General features: G+C 43.0%; 2 protein-coding genes and 1 long non-coding RNA gene across 5 annotated transcripts in view; 1 reads left to right on the top strand and 2 right to left on the bottom strand.

Moving 5' to 3' along the window:
- The window catches only part of EFCAB10 (EF-hand calcium binding domain 10), a 19,053-nt gene extending 14,987 nt beyond the window's left edge, over positions 1-4,066 (bottom strand). For 2 of the 3 annotated variants that reach the window (XM_082473667.1, XM_082473666.1), the window contains exon 1: positions 3,884-4,061. In XM_082473667.1, the coding sequence (XP_082329793.1) occupies positions 3,884-3,992 (109 nt within the window). In that variant the 5' untranslated portion in view covers positions 3,993-4,061. Of the gene's footprint in view, positions 1-3,883 lie in introns of all 3 variants that reach the window. The other variant, XM_082473668.1, reaches the window with a different exon arrangement.
- LOC309666305 overlaps positions 1-17,335 on the top strand; it is a 386,060-nt gene that overhangs the window by 255,225 nt on the left and 113,500 nt on the right. The window lies entirely within an intron of this gene.
- The window catches only part of ATXN7L1 (ataxin 7 like 1), a 236,720-nt gene continuing 232,571 nt past the window's right edge, over positions 13,187-17,335 (bottom strand). The window contains exon 12 of the mRNA XM_082473446.1: positions 13,187-17,096. Coding sequence (XP_082329572.1) covers positions 17,028-17,096 — 69 coding nt within the window. The 3' untranslated portion in view covers positions 13,187-17,027. The remainder of the gene's footprint in view (positions 17,097-17,335) is intronic.

Below are 17,335 nucleotides of genomic sequence, written 5' to 3'. Positions count from 1 at the left end.
AAATGAATTTCTTTTCCTTCTTCACAATTTCACAATTTCATAGGCTCTGGAGCCTGCTAGACAACTAGAGAGAGAAAACCCACACGCCACAACTAGAGAGAAGCCCACGTGCCACAATGAAGATCCCGCGTGCCACAACTAAGACCCATCGCAGCCAAAAATAAATAAATAAATGATAAATAAAATCTTTAAAAAAAAGAAATGGTGAACAAAGGTTTTTCTTTACCTTTAACGTAATCTGCCTAGGAAACAAAAATGTACATCTTGGGCTTTCCTGGTGGCGCAGTTGTTAAGGATCCGCCTGCCAATGCAGGGGACATGGGTTCAAGCCCTGGTCTGGGAAGATCCCATGTGCCGTGGAGCAACTAAGCCTGTGCACCACAACTACTGAGCCTGAGCTCTAGAGCCCGCGAGCCACAACTACTGAGCCCGTGTGCCACAACTACTGAAGCCCGCAGGCCTAGAGCCTACTGGGCATATACCCAGAGAAAACTATAATTCAAAAAAACACATTGCACTCCAATGTTCATTGCAGCACTATTTACAATAGGCAGGTCATGGAAGCAACCTAAATGCCCATTGACAGATGAATGGATAAAGAAGATGTGGTACATATATACAATGGAATATTACTCAGCCATAAAAAGGAACGAAATTGGGTCATGTGTTGAGACGTGGATGGATCTAGAGACTGTCATACAGAGTGAAGTAAGTCAGAAAGAGAAAAACAAATATCGTATATTAACGCATATATGTGGAAGCTAGAAAAATGGTACAGATGAACTGGTTTGCAGGGCAGAAATTGAGACACAGATGTAGAGAACAAACGTATGGACACCAAGGGGGGAAAGTGGCGGGGGGTGGGTGTGGTGGTGGGATGAATTGGGTGATTGGGATTGACATGTGTACATTGATGTGTATAAAATTGATGACTAATAAGAACCTGCTGTATAAAAAAATAAAATTCAAAAATTCAAAAAAAAAACTAAACTCATGTATTTCCTGGTTCAATCTGAAATAAAAATGTGTGGTTCAAGCATTCGAAATAGAAAAAAAAAAAGAGTCGATACAATCACTGTTCTTAATGCGCTTATGCAAATAATCAGATCAAGTTTATTGAAACTAGACTTAATTTGCAAACAAATTTCTCTTACTGATTATGCTTTATAACAGTCGGGATGATTATAGAAAGAAAAATTATGTTTTAGTAATACACCTTTGTAGATATCAGATTTTAGTACTGTTAACCCTCTTTGAGGTTTTGTTTTCTACCTGTACACTGGACTGGATCCTGAATTCTTCTAGTTTCTTCCAATATTTGACCAGAACTCTCCAAACTAATATTTCCAATTTTCTCCCACTCTTTTGACTCCAAATTACTATGAGACTCAACTGCCCTTTTCCCAAAGCCATACAAGTTAAAGCTGGACAACTTGACAGAAACCTCAGAGAAATCACAACAGCTCATGAGTGGGCAATCTGCATGCTTGTTTTTACATGGCCACTCAGAAGCTCGCCAGACACATTCAAACTGCAAGCCAGGAAAATCCATTAGACTGTAACTGCCATCCTCACTCCACCATCTGGAGATGCTTCAAACTCAAATCTACAAATTTTCTCAAATGGCTGCTCTCCAAACTCAGAAACTGAATATAATTTGCTCAAACTATTAGCCTTTGTTTTTCTTTTGTTTCCCTAGAAATGCCTCTTGTTAAATTACCTGATTGCTCACAGCACACGGACACCTCATCTAGGTGGAAGGTCACCTGCAGCACGGTCTCCTAAAATACAACATCCTCCCTTCATTATGTCTTGAGGAATCATGAGGATACCTGATTGCTAACACACCAGGTTGTGCCTATGTAAATAACCTTTAAAAACTGAAACCTAATGGCACATTCATCCAAAAAAAATTGTCGGTTGACTTAGGTAAAACTTAAAAACTGCTGGTTATAACCCACTTGAGTTATATAACTGGTTAAATCTTGGGTCCTGGGAATCTCTGCTCTGGACAATTTTTCAATCCTTGGTTATTATTTTCCTTATAGTTATCATATTAACCTTTCTAGTGTGTTGTATACTCTCGAGGGTTTTAAATGCCTGTCTCCAGCCACTCGCATGCCAAATGGCATCCATCAGGATCACACAACTGGACAAAATCAACAATAACCATATAAAGAATTAAGATAGTGACCACACGGCTCTCCTGCCTAAGGACTCAACTAATGCAAACAGTGTATATGCGATTCTTCGGCCTGACTACATCAACAGTGGTAACCGGGAAAAATGCTATACTGGTTGCTCATACTCTCCACCCATGGAGAGAATGACCAAAAGCAGGAGGGGGGCAGGGGGGATTGTTAAAATCAAGACCAAATGGAAACCAGCCTTGAAAAATTCCCTGGGCAGACAAAACCAATTAAGTTACACAAGCAAAGCTTAATTTAGCTTATTGTACAACACTAACTTGACCTGGGTCATTTCTTGCTTCTGCCTCTGTAAATAAGCAAAATTTAAACTGTTTCCCAAGGTTGATACGAAGTAACCAATTCCCTATCATTTAAGAAGATGATAATATTATAACCAATTACTGGGAAGAATAAACAGTCACTATCTTCTCACCATATAAGCTGCTTTATAACAATATACCCCTGAGCCTCATTTCTTTTTTTGGTTTGAGTGCTCCTGGTTTTCAAACTATCTTTTTGGTGTGTGCACAATAAACTTTACTGATTACTACTTTGGTGAGTCATTGGTTTTACTTCTGCTATTTCTGAAGTTTTGACACACACACACATATATATATATGTCTGCATCTAACAGCAAAAGACTATTTTCACCACCACAGTACCAGAGACCAGCAAGAGATGGTAATTAGTCACTTTTTCAAAAAGCAGGTTTTTAAAAATTAGTTTGACAGCAACTTTTTCCCAGTGCATTAAAAAAGTGCCTTCCTTTGTACTTTGTTTTTTTGATTTTCTATTTATTTTTAATTGTTGCAGAGTTTTTTGCTGCTTTATCATTTTAAAGCAACTAGAGAACTTGATCGCCTTATACAGGATCATATTAGTTGGGTGGCTTTTGGCAAAATTGGAATATTTGGTTTTTACATTTCCTTACCCAGAGGCAAATGGACAATTTGGGCATTTTGGACACTCCATATGAGACTAGTAAATTACAATTCTGCACCCTGGGGAGAAGCACATCGAGTCACTTTCACCTTAACATAACTTTTAAATTTACAGATCGCACAAAAATTATGAAATGATCCAAACTTTGTAAGGGGATCAGACGTAGAAAACATGTCAGGAAAATCTATCTCCTCAAGAATATCCTTCCTTTTACCCTATCAGTTGTTTTTACCAGCTTACAAACTCTTTGAGGGCAAGGATAACACTGGAGACATCTGTGGCTTACCAGGCATAAGGATGATTTATACATTATTTATTTAATCTTCCCCACGTTGCCATGAGATCGGTATTATCATAACCCCCATTTTCCAGAAGAGGAGACCGAAGTTCAGGCTCTTGCCCACTATCACAAGTAGTAAGGGGTGGAGCCAGGAGCCAGGCTGCCGGACCCCGGAGCCTCTCTCCCACCGGCGAGAGCACTCCACTGGCGAGAGTCCCGCCACACTCAGCTAGTGGCAGGCACAAAGAGGCCGTTCAATAAGTCTTGTTTAATTTGAAGGCCACAGCGTTAACTAGCAGTAGAAAGGCTCGAGTAGCCGAGAGGCAGGAGAGTGTATGCGGAGGGGCTGGGAGTGGTAGCCGGGAAGGAAGCTGGCCCCCCGGGACGCGGGCGGGGAGGGATGGCTACACCGGGAATTTCTGGGGACCGCTCGGTGTGGTACAGAAAGCCGAGTGGTAGGCAAGACACTTACCCGGCCGGAAAAAGAGGAGGGCGCTGGCGAGATAGGTCAGCAACTCCATAATCCGATGTTTTTCCAAATAATTCCTGGCTTCGAGCTCCCTGCTGCTGTTGGCCTCCATCGCTCCGAATTGGGACGTTGCTAGGCGACCAGGCAGCGTCACGGCCGTTCGGCTCCGCCCCTTCCGCCCGACGCGGTTACGTGCTGCGCGCCCCACAGGCTGAGACCTGGGCACCAAATCCTGCACCTCATCGCGAAGGAGGCAGTCTGGGAGGTGTGGGGTCGGGCCTACGCGGAGGCAGGAGAGAAACCCGTGCAGAGCCCCTTGCGGGCGGACGGCCCCGTCCGCTGTCTGGGCTGAGTGCTGGGCCTGATGGTCTTTTCCTGTTTCTGTCTCTAGCACCTAGCTCGGTACTTGTCGACCCAAGGTCTCATGTGGTAATAACACATGAGGATAGACTAATAACAGAAGGAACTTGTGTGAAAACGGGGGTGTCCAGTGGAGAGTCCTAAGCAGCATGTTTGGTGTGAGCAGCCTGCAGCACGGCGCTGGCGGCGGGTCAGGAAGGGAGACCGTTTTCTCTACCAGACTGTGGGGTCGTGAAGTGCGTGGATCCTGAGCTCCTACATGTGTTTGCTGCTTAACTAGACCGTGTGGAGCTGGTCTTAATGAGTCAAAGACCACCTGACAGTAGTTTTGAGGGAGAGCCACTGAATAAGGTGGGACGCAGGTGGCCAGGAGGAACTCTACTCAGCCATCGAAGTACCTGAGAAACTAAACTCTAGGCTGGGACTTCTGTCCTTGAGGGCCAGGCTCTGAGGTCTGTGCCCTTACTCTCCACCAGAGAGTTATCCCAGAACAGCCACTTGAGGAAGACGAAAGACAAATGGCCAATACACATATGAAAATATTCTCAGTCTCTCCGGCAATCCTGTAAACAAAACTACAAGAAAATGCCATTTTACACCTACCAGACTGGTAAAAATTGGGAAGTTGAACAAATTAAACTGCTGGCAAGGATATAGGGCATCAAAACAGCCAGTGATGATGGGAGCTTTCCAAAGGAGAACATCCACCTTGGAAAACAATTTGGAATTATCTTGGTAGCATAAACATGTTTCTACACCATGACTCAGAAATTCCACGCCTAGAGCAACTCTTGTACACCTGTACCAGGAGATATGTACAAGAATGTTCAGAGCAGCACTGTGCATGACAGAAAACACAGCAGCCCAAAGGTCATCAAAACTACAATGGATTTTTTAAAAAACTGTGATATATTCACAATGCAATATAAATATATAAATATAAAGCTTTGCAACCATGGATTGTAGCTACTTGCAACAATATGGGTGACTCTCAAAAACATAATATTGCCTCAAGAATATATACTGTATGAATCAATTTATATAAAGTCACAAAACCTACAGAATGAAGCAATGTATTGTTTACAGATTCAAGCCTGTGTAGGAAGTCTACTAAGAAATGCAAGGGAATGATACAAAATTCAGCACAGTATTTGCCTTGGAGGTGAGAGGAAAGGGAATGGGTTTGTGGAAGAATATCCTGGGGACTCCAGGGGTAAAGATAATAAGATTTTCTTTACCTGAGTCGTGGGTACACAGGTGCTCATTGGATTATGATTTTTTTTTAATTTATTTATTTTTGGCTGTGTTGGGTCTTCGTTGCTGCTCACGGGCTTTCTCTAGTTGCGGCGAGCGGGGGCTTCTCTTCGTTGTGGTGCGCGGGCTTCTCATTGCGGTGGCTTCTCTTGTTGCGGAGCATAGGCTCTAGGCGTGCAGGCTTCAGTAGTTGTGGCACACGGGCTCAGTAGTTGTGGCCCACGAGCTTAGTTGCTCCACGCCATGTGGGATCTTCCCACACGGGCTCAAACCCATGTCCCCTGCATTAGCAGGCGATTCTTAACCACTGTGCCACCAGGGAAGCCCTGGATTATGATTCTTTATACCTATGTGTACTTAATACATTAAAAAAATCTACTCAGGACTGCATGTCGGTGCCCTGGCCACAGAGTTTCTTCTCTGTGCACGAAGCTCAAGACATTTGATCTCCTTGAGAACTTCATTTACTTACTCTCCAGGAGTTACTCAGTCCCTGAATAAAATAGCTCTGCTCTTTGAACCTCAAATGACACTAGAACTTCAAGTGACACCTGGCCTCCTGACATCTTCCCAAGTTGCTGATTGTTTTCTGTTTCAACAAGCATGGGTGCATTTGTCTGCTCAGGGCTCCCTCTCTTAACATACCTCAGGCAGCTCTGGCCCCGAATCTCCAATTGCCCTGGACTCGTGCTAAAGAGAAGTGTCCAGATGCCACCTAGTGGAGTCAGCTATGCTCTGTCAATGCCATCTCTTAATAAGCCAACTTGGCCTTCATTCCTCATCATCATCGACGTCATCATCCTCACTTCTTCGACTCTGTCCTCCATCTCCTTATTATTACTAATCCTTTTAGTGGTTTGGGGCAGTAACTGCAGGTGGCAGGCATCAGTGCGGTGGTTTTCAATCAGGATTGCACATTTGAACCACCTTTGAAAGTACTGACGGTACCTTAAAACGTACTGAGGCCTGGGCTCCATTCCAGGTCCAGGAGACTGAATCTTTTGGGATGGGGCCTGAATATGGGTAGTTTTGTTGTTGTGGATTTGAACAGCTTTATTGAGGTATAATTAACATAATAAACTGCACATGTTTAAGGCATACTCTTGGATAAGTTTTTTTGTTTTTTTTTTGTTTTTTGGCTGCGTTGGGTCTTCGTTGCTGAGCGCAGGCTTTCTCTAGTTGCGGCGAGCCGGGGCTACTCTTCCTTGCAGTGGGCGGGCTTCTCATTGCGGTGGCTTCTCTTGTTGTGGAGCACGGGCTCTTGGTGTGTGGGCTTCAGTAGTTATGGCTGGCAGGCTCTAGAGCGCAGGCTCAGTAGTTGTGGCACATGGGCTTAGTTGCTCTGCGGCACGTGGGATCTTCCCAGACCAGGGCTCGAACCCGTGTCCCCTGCATTGGCAGGCGGATTCTTAACTACTGCGCCACCAGGGAAGCCCTTGGATAAGCTCTGAAGTATGTACATATCCGTGAAATCACTGTCATCAAGATAAAGAATGTATCTATCATCCCCCAAGGTTTCCTTGTGTCCCTTTCTAGCTCCTTCCTCTCACCCCTTCTTAACCCTGCCCCACCCCCATTGCCAGGCATCACAGACCTGCAATCTGTAACTGTAGATTACATTTTCTAGAATTTTATATAAATAGAACCATACAGTATATATATATATATATATATATATATATATATATATATATATATATATATTTTGGTCTGGTGTCTTTCACTCAGCATAATTATTTTTGGGGATTCACCTGTGTTGTTGCATGTATCAATATTTCATTCCTTTTTATTGCTGAGTAAGATTCCACAGTATGCATATATCACAATTTGTTTATCTGTTCACCCGTGGATGGACATTTGGGTTGCTTTCAGTTTGGAGCTATTACAAATAAGCTGCTATTACTATTCATGTACAGATCTTTGTGTGAACATAGGATTTCATTTCTCTTAAGTTAAATGTCTCAAGGAGGGGGATGACTGGTTCATGTGGGAGGTGTATGTTTAACTTTTTAAGAAACTGCCAAACTGTTTTCCAAAGCAGCTGTACCATTTTATATTCCCAAATTACTAGTAATTAAAGGCTCCCCACGAGATCCTAGTGGACTGCCAGGACTGAGACCCTGTGTTATAGCAGCCCATGAGGGTTGAGCTAAAAGATCTGGGAAATGTTGATCAGGAATCCCAAGAGCCTTGGAGCTCCCAGCTCGTGCTTAGTATAATCCCACAGCTCATATCGACCCAGGACACACACTGGAAACTCCCAGGGAGCCATTAAAAAATACAGTGTCTGCCCCTTCACCCCCCAGAGAGTCTGATATAATTGCCTTGGGGGCCAGGGTGCAAGGGTGGGGGGCTGCCTCAGGCATCACAGCTTTTTATCAGCTTCCTGAGTGCTTACAGAGCACAGAGTGACCAACTGTCCTGGTTTGCCCAGGACTATGAGGGGGTCCATTACCATGAAGCTTTCAACCATAAAACTGGGAACGTCCCAGGCCATCTTAATACATGGTCACTCCATTTGTGGACCACTAGCATAAAGAACTCAGGCTTTGGTGCTGGATAGACTTGTCAATCTGCCTGTCAACTTGGAGTGATAGCTCAGGGTTAGTGTGTGTGTTTGGGGGAGGGTATGTAGAAAAGGGAAAGTGGGGGGACATGAGTAGCCAGGACAGAATGTGGGCTAACTCCCTCTCTCCATTTTCTCTGTCAACCAGTGACAAGTTAGAGATGCCTCAACTAGGAGTTTTGGTTGCTGTTAAAGGGGAGAAATATATGAAGCCCACTTTTCTGAGCAATTGTATGGTGAGGCAGTGTCCTGTAGAGGCCTCTGGAGCCAGACCGCCTCACTTTAACACTCTGTTTTACCACTGACTATTAATAACTATGTGATATTGGGCCAAACACCTGAATTCTCTGCCTCAGTATCCCCAAGGACAGAATGGGGACAGTGCATCTACCTCATAGAGGATGTCTTCAGGACTGAGTTAATATATGTAAACCTCTTTTAAAAAAATGGTGCCAGGCATGTACTAAGAGCTACGTAAGTGTTCACTATTATTATCTTAATAGCCTTGTTAAAATGAGAAGAAGGGGGAAATCGTGACTAAATATATCCTACAGCCTACGTCCATAGGCTGTCCTATACGGTTTCCTATTGAAAGATTTTTTGGTTAATCTTTCAGATTTTGTGTTGCAGCTTTAAAGAACTATAGGTTCTTGGTTCTGCATGTCAATATAGGAGGAGCTAAAGGTATATATACTATGCGCTTAACGTTCTTATGCAAATCATAAGGGAGACATAGTTTGGAACCTGATAATTTCATTTTCACCAAGTTGCTTTATTGGTGAGCTGCATTTTTGGAGTTAAAAAAAAAACACAACCCACCAGAACACGGTCTAGTAGTGACATCGTATTAGTCTTTGTGTCAAGTGGAACTAACACGGACTCCTGTTTTAGCTTTGCAACTGTGATTTAACAGGTACACAGGGTTCTGTGGGACTCAAGTCTCAAAGTTAGTCTTTGTGAAATGGTAACACGCAATTATCTGTGATAGTGCCTCATCTACTGAGAAGCTTTCCTCATTCTTCAATAACCTAAAAAGAGCAAAAATGCTAAAAAACATCTCAAAACACTAATTTAAATCCATTTTACAAAACATGAAAATGTAGAAAATATCAACAGCATGGCCACAGTACAAAGGATCGCAGGAGGAGATTGGGATAATAGCTCTGGTGCTTTGGTACCCCCTCTATAGTACTGCATTGAAATTTTTTTTTTAAAATCCTCTCAAATAGTTTAAGACTCACAAGAAGTTGCAAAATAGTACAAAGAGTTCCAGTGTATTTTCCTTTGGCTCCTCCCAATGATACTGTCTTACATAACCATAGAACACTGTCTTTGTTAAACTAAGACATCAGCATCAGTACAATACTATTAACTCAAGTATAGACCTCATCTGGATTTCACCAGTTTTTACATGAACTCTTCTTTTTTCTGTTCCGTTTTATTTTGGAGGCTACTTCTGCATTTCCGAACATCATATTATATCCTAAGCCTAAATTTAGCTCCCATCACACTGACTATGTCTGTTTAAACTTTCATTAGATCCACCAAATTGAGGCCCAGAACAAAACTTATGAACAACATTCTTTGAGCTTCTAAATTATTTGTATGAAGGATGACCTCAGATGATCTCCTATTTATTGATACACAGTTTACATGGGGAGTTAAGGACCCTTTCTCAAGAGGCTTTGCCGTTTACCAGCTGTGTGATCTTGACCAAATTACTTGACCTCTCTGAACTTTAGTTTTCTCATCTGTAAAACGGGGCTAATAATCTTACCGACCTCATAGAGTTATTGTAAGGATTAAATTAGAAAAGATGTAAAACACATAATCAGTAATGTTATTACTCACTCCTCTTCCCCCTATCACCATCACCGCCAGTACCACCAGTACCACCAGTACCACCGCCAGGGGAATCCCTGTCCTTCTAGCTGTTTTCTTGATGTCAGAGTAGTGCAGGTATGGCTTAGGGCTGGGAGTCTGCTCAGGGTGCAGGCCAGAAGTCTTTACTCTCCTGGCAGATGGCAGGGTGGCGGGGAGTGGTCTCTCATAGCCGGGAGAAAAGCCAGGTGGCATACAATCCTGTCTTCCCTGGCTGAAACTGAGGACGCATTTCCCAAAATAATACCACTGCATTGATATTAGACTTCAGGTACATTGTGGGATCTATAGGTTTTTGTGGGTTGTCTGGCAACCTAATCACCCTTGATATTACATTTAAGTGGAAGAATATATTAGGTTCCAAATGAAACATTTGGAGCACAGCCCACAGAGTGGGGATTGCTTATACAAGAAAGATAATTGCTTAGATATAATTTTGGAAACTAAGACATCCGCTTTGCCCCAGTGCCCTTTTCAAGCAGGAATAAGTTTTAAAAAAAAGTAAAAAGTGGTAAGAAATTGTTGATTTGAATGTTGGTTATTTCCAACTGATAGCAAAATTCTCCTTGTTGGCCTGACTAACGGATTAGATTATTTCTTGTCGTTTAACGTGAACTGATATAGTATCAGTGGTCATAAGCATGTCTTTTGCATTGGCCAAAATCTCTGTATGCTGGGGCTGGCTTGCCCAGGCTCACAGGAGTTAATGTGCACTTCTCTTCCCCCTCTGGATTCAGAGAGGTCATGCTGATAGCTTGAAATCAGTCATGGTGGATGTATTAACATTACAGAAATCAGCAAGTGCTTCCCCTGCCACCCCTAAAGCTGGATGTTTGACATTTACCACCAACACACCACTCCATTTTTTAACTCAGCAAACATTTATTGTATGCCAACTGTATGCCTGCTACTGTTTTAGGATCCAAACAACCTTGGATAACACAGTCCTTTAAGAGGATCCTACAGATAAATTTGAAGTCCAAGGAAACATGAAATATACATGTTTTTTGAATGAAAAAGCACCAGCATGTCAATGTAACCCACATAGTAATCCATACCAAACTTTACCAGCACAAAATCTCTGTTGGGAAAATCCCCCTATGAAGGAGGATTGTTTTTAAGGCCATCCCAGCATTCCATTTTTAGCCATCTCCAGGACAGTGTATTCCACAACTATTCACTGTAATCAACTATTTTCGATCACTTTCACCACTTTTCTCTGGTCCTGTATCCAGTGTTTTTAAGCTGCCAAGCCCAGAGCCAAACATTGTACTCTGGAAACACAAAAGTGAGATCATCTAATGGCTCCCATGTATTTCATCATTGTGTAGGTGTCCTGATAATATACTTATCTGAATTTTTAAAATATCAAACCAACACACACATTTTTGTAACACATTAAAATTCTACAGTTTATGATGAAAAGAGACAATCTTGTGCCTCATTCCACCCCCCTATCCCACCCCAAGGTAACTTTCTCTGCTGGACCTGGTTTCCTTGGATCCTTAATCTCAGCCTCCCATTCAATTTTTCCAGAAAATAACTTTTCAGTCCCCTGCTGGGGGTGGGGGGAGAGAGTAGCCACTTGGCTGCATGTGGGAGGTGAAGGGGGCTCTGAGGGGCCTGACCACCTCATGTGAGATTTCAGGCCCCTCTTCCCCATTTTCAACCCATTGTGCACCCCTTCTCTGTGGTACCTACTGCCTCTGGGGGATCTGGGGAGAAAACGGGCTTATTAGTATTCTCCTCAAACCACTTCTAACTTTATTCTTTCTGCAAAGACAATTACGGCTCCAAGTTTGCCCTTTACCTTTTGTGTCTGTGTGTAAACTTTTAAATTTAAAAGTGCGTGGTAAAATTAATGAATCTTAAGTACACAATCAGATAAATATTTCATCAGTGATTCTATTCATTTAACAAGCCCCCAGGTCAAGATACAGAACACTGCTAGCACCAGAAACCTCCCTTGTGCCCCCGAAAGGTGACATCTATTCTATAAATCTGTCTGTTTGTATTCATGGCTTTAATTCACCAAGGTTACTTTGAATGCCAATTCATTAATTAAAATGTTGAACAGTACTGGGCTCGGCAAGGACCCGGAGGGAACATCCTCCAAATGCTGGACGGTGAGCACTGCAGGAGATACCCTCTCTGCGTGTCCAGCAGCCAGTCAGGCCCAGTACTGAGCATCTAGTACAGATCCAAACCTTCTCAGTTTATTGAGCTGGACAGGACCAAGAGACTTGTAAAAACTGCACACAGAAACAAAAACATGCATCTGATTCTTTCCAAAGGAAAAGCCCCGGAATCATGTTTTTCCTCTCCGTTCTCTTCACTTCCATGGGGCTCTGCCTTTGCCCTATTCCAATAATGTGCCAGAATTGCTACCCTCTCCCTGCCAGCCCCCCAACACTGCATCTGGATTATTCAGGAACATGGGGGAGATTTGGGGGTGGGTAGTGGAGGGGGGTTAGTGATAAGGCCAGCTAGGAAATCCAATAGAGAAGTGAAGTGGGTGGAGAGAAAATGAAAACCTAATACAGCCCATGCAAGCTCCTACTTTCACAGCCCCCCACCCGCAGCCGCTAGCTCAGGTGCCTGAAGATGCGAACGCTTTTGTGATGACGATGCTGCTTTGATTAAAAGTTTACTGAAATACTTAAAGGCGAAAGGAGGAATCCAGAAAAGCTCCAGAATCTTCTAAAATTAAGAGAACCCTTCCAATGTTAATGACCTTAGATCAGATTTGTGATTTCAATTGTCACAATAAATGCAGCGCCTCCGAGCTGTTGGCTCCCATTGTGATTTTGCAGTGATTCAGACTTGCGTGGGACTGATTGAGTGTTTGAGGCGTTCAGTTTTTTTACACCTTCCTCATTTACTTTTCTAGTTGAATGGCTTATGAAGATGTAATGAATAGAAAATAAACTTATTGAAATACATTCCTGGGAACTTTGCTCAGTGACATGGACACCTTAAACCTGATATTCTGGAATAGCTCCAACCAGATCAGAAAGCAAGAAGTTATTGCCTAGTGGAAAAATCAAAAGGAGAAAAATATTGAAGTACTGTAAAATAAATTCTAGAGACCTGAGTAAACCAACTAGGAGGCACATAGAATTATAAAATACCTTTATGGAAATATCCACAGGGGCTTAGGAAGAAAAGTCGGTAGGTGGAGTTTATTTCTACGGGAGGCAGGGAAATATAATGGAAAGAGCACCAGATTGAAGGGGGGACTCTTGGTACCTCATTTGACCTGTCTGTGTCTCAGTTTCCTCACCTGCAGAAGAGGGTCTTCAATATTACTTCCAGTTTTCACACTGTTTCTCCAAGCCTATGACTAACTTTGAGGCTTCTCAGAGTTCCAGGTTGGGGAAACATAGGATGTCTAGGCTCCCTTCAAAATGGAGTTAGAAGTCACCAGGCCAGAGCAGTGATGGATGGCCAGTCACAGACAAAGCTCAGAACCAAGGGATAAATGATGTCCTTGCTGCTAGAAGCGCCACACTGACGTTTTGTGGCTATGGATAATCCAATTATACAAATGTCTATGTGCAATGTGCTTCCTCTGTGAAGCTTTGAAGCTTCCTCAAGCTTCAAAGCTGCTTCCTCTGTTTTTTTTTTTTTTTTTTTTCTGTACAATAGTGAAAATATTTACACTTAGGCCTGAGGCAAAACGCTAAGAAATTTGCCGAAGTTTGCCCAAGAGTGTTGGCTCCAAGCGGGCTTGCTCTACCCTTGGTGCGCTCAAACCACTCCCCAAGACTGTCATCACCATGCCAGGACTGTGCTTTGATCACAGATCTCAAATGTGCTCTCAATGCTGTGTGGCAATCCAGTTTCATTAGCAACTACTTAATTCTTTCTTTACTCTTCTCCAACTTCTTCTGAGCTCTCAGGCACACCCAGCTTGCCCCATGGTCGCTGAGAAAATGGAAGCCTTCAGATGGGGATCCCCTCATCTTCTCAGCAGTGAATCTACAAGCTGACTTCTTCCCCATTTCCCTGGAAGAAGTGTCCTTCTGACTACTGTTAAGTTAGTCAAATAAAGAGGCCATTAGACTGAGATGCTCTAATGCCCTAGAGGCCTATGTAAGCAAACCATAATCTAAGTCTGTAAATGTCTCAAGGTTACAAAATCCAAAATGCTGGGGACAATCAATCACAAACAGCCAACTAGGCTTTAAGCTATAGCCAATCAATACCTACCTTACTTTGCTTCCACCTTTTCTCTATAAAAGTCTCACCCCAGCTCCTGTTGGTGGAGCTCCTAACCACTTCTGGTTTGGGGCTGCCTGATTTGAATCCCATTTTTCTGCAGATAAACTCTTAAAATTTTTAATAGGCCTCGGTTGATTGTTCCGCACTAGAAAGGCCAATACGTCCACATGTGTTCAAGTTCACCTCCCTCCTGCCGTCTCAAAAACTTCCCTTTCAAAAAAAAATCACCCCTTTCTCCTGTTTCATCACCCTCTCCCTCCCCTATTGTCCCAGCCTCACCAGCATATGAATCATGATCTGGACCTTTCTCCCTTGAAAAACAAAAGAAACAAAAGGGAACAAAATCCAAACACTCCATTGTGCCTTCTAACCTTCTTAAGACTTGTCTACACAACTGAATTTCCTTCACTCTCCTGCCACTTCAACACACCTGCTTCGCTAAGGTCACTCTGTGTCCAAGTTGTAACCCTTAGAGCCTGCGGGTATGAATTATTTGCAAAAAGACATAACTACCTTAAGAATCTTGAGAGGATATAATCCAGGATTTAGGGTGAGCCTTAAGTCCTTATAAGAGAAAGGCCGTGGGAGGCTTGAAACCCAGGAGAAACAGGGGAGAAGGCCACGTGAAGGAGGTGGCAGAGATGGGAGTGATGAGTCTACAAGCCAAGGAATGCGAGCCATCACCAGAAACCGGAAGAGGCAGGGAAGGATTCTCCTCCACAGCCTTTGAGCAAGTGCAGCCCTACTTGATTTTGAACTTCTGGGCACCAGAACCCTGAGAGAATGAATTTACGTTGTTTTAAGCCACCAAGTTGTGGCAATTTGTTATGACAGCCCTAGGAGACTGTTAACAGTCACCAAAGACCTCCATGCTGCAGAACCCCAGACTAAACACCATCTCTCTCCCATACTGCAACAGTACTTAACTCAGCTGACTTCTCCTTGCTTGAAGCATCTTACAGTCCTCGCTTCCAGGGAACCACTGTCTGTCGGGTTCTCTCTTCTCTTTGTGAACGCTTCCTCTTGGAGTTCTTTGCAAGCTTTTCTGCTTCTACCTAACCTCCAAATGTCTGCTCGTCTTCTCCATCTTCTCTAGTAATCACATCCATACCTGTGGCTCTAAATATCATCCATATAACAAAGATTCCCAAGTTGATGCCTCCAACTTAGACCTGCTGAGAGCTCCAGCCATGTGTATCCCACGCCTTCTTGGCACAGCAGCTTAGAGGTTTCACGGTAATCTCACATGTGAGCAAACATACATGTGCAAAACAGAACTTCTGCTCTTCATGAAACATTCCTTTTGCCACCCCCCCCTTCCCCAAACCCTGTTCTTCCTCTGGTTTTCCACATCTGAAGAAATGGCATCTCCACCTAATACAATTGCTCTAGCAGAAACCTGGGAGTCATTCTTTCTTCTACTCTCACATCCAATTCCTAAACCAGTCTTGTCAATTTAATATGTAAAATGGATCTTGACTCCACTCACTTCTTTTCAGATCTACTGTCACCATCCTGGGACTACATGAACACTATGTCTCACTGGGTCTCTTGCAACAACTTCCAATGGATTCTCTACACAGCAGCTAGAGATCTTTCAATAGATCAGATCACGCCATGCCCTTACGTAAAGCCCTTTGAAGGACTCCCACTGAATTGAACACAAAAATCCCAACTCTAGGAGGCCTTCTGTGACCTTGCCATGCCTTCTGTCCATCCCTTTCCCTGCTCTGTCCACAGTGCGTGTTCCTTAGGTTCCAAGAACTTACCAGGCTTTTCCCACCATGGACCACCTCTGCCTGGGATTATCTCCCCAACACTTTCTGCCTTCAGCTTACTTCCTCAGAGGGAACTCCCTGATCACAACCCCCAACCCATTTTACGTCAGTTTCTCCTGTTATTTTCTCTCTCACAGAACTCAATTCTTTCTACCATTGAATTTGTCACAATCTGTAATTACACATGGGATCGTGTGTTTATTTATGTACCGTCTCCCCCACCAGGGTGCCTTCCGCAAGCAGCTGGGACTATGTCTGTTTCTCATCACTGAGCAGAGTGCCTAGCTCAGGGGGCAGCCACAGATGGGATGCTCTATAAATATCTGTTGAATGACTTCGCTCTCTTCTACACCTTAAATGTGGGTTCTAGGAGGAACGCTTGTCTCGTGAGAACACATACACCCAGAAGAATAAAAAAATACCCCAAATCTAAATTTTATGAAAACCCGAAGACTGTTTTACAAACATATAAATTATTTTATTTACAAAGCCATGTTACCAAAAAAAAAAAAAAAAAAAATACAATCGCTCACTGGAGAATGTCTCCAGGCCTGGTGCTGAACCACGGCAGTATCAATAGATACATGTTTGTTCTTTCCTTTTTAAAACTGTAAGCCATAGGATTTACTATTTACACCTACTTTAGACATTTATTCTGCTTACAATATCACAGGCATGGAATGAATTCTATCTGATAGTGCTAATACATAAAGATGCAGGACAAAGAAGGAAAATACTTAGTGTTACAAAATATGGATTGTAGAAAAGAAACCCACTCCACAAGTGTGGCATTTGTTTAGAATGTTTGGACATGCTTTCTTCAAAATTCTTCTGGAAAAGGTTCTAAAATCGGTAGTAGGAAAGGACAAGTGAGCAGGTGCAAATTCTCGTCTGTGCAACAACAGTTATTGAATATACCCCATGACTGACCAGCTAAGTAAAACCCACAGAGTTTTGTTAAAGTGCCATGGGCCGACAGCATAACAAAATAGAAGGTGTAAATAGAAAATTTCATTTTTTCCTTTTTTAAAACAAGAGTTCACTGAGAATCAGCAATAATAGAATATGCTGTATAAACTATTCTCTACAAAGGTTGATCAGCATTATTTACAATTGGTACATTGATACAAAAGAAGGCATACAAGTTATCCAGGTCGCTTTTTTTTTTTTTTTTTTTTTTTTTATGGCTGACAGGTCTATGCATTGCGTTACGCTTTAACAACCAGAGCTTTCGAGCCTCTATGGCTGGCGACAAGTCACGAGATCTTCAGGCAGATGGGGGTGTGTGCAGTCAAGGGGCTTGGGAGAGAGGGCTAGGTGGGGTGTGCAGAACAGAAGTACCCAAACGATATCCCCCTAATAATGCTTTATAGGCTGGTCCAGTTGAACTCC

Source organism: Balaenoptera physalus, assembly GCF_965194825.1.
Source record: "Balaenoptera physalus genome assembly, chromosome: 8".
Taxonomy (NCBI): Eukaryota; Metazoa; Chordata; class Mammalia; order Artiodactyla; family Balaenopteridae; genus Balaenoptera; species Balaenoptera physalus.
The sequence above is the reverse complement of the archived record's forward strand: the minus strand, read 5'-3'. Positions and strand labels throughout refer to the sequence as shown.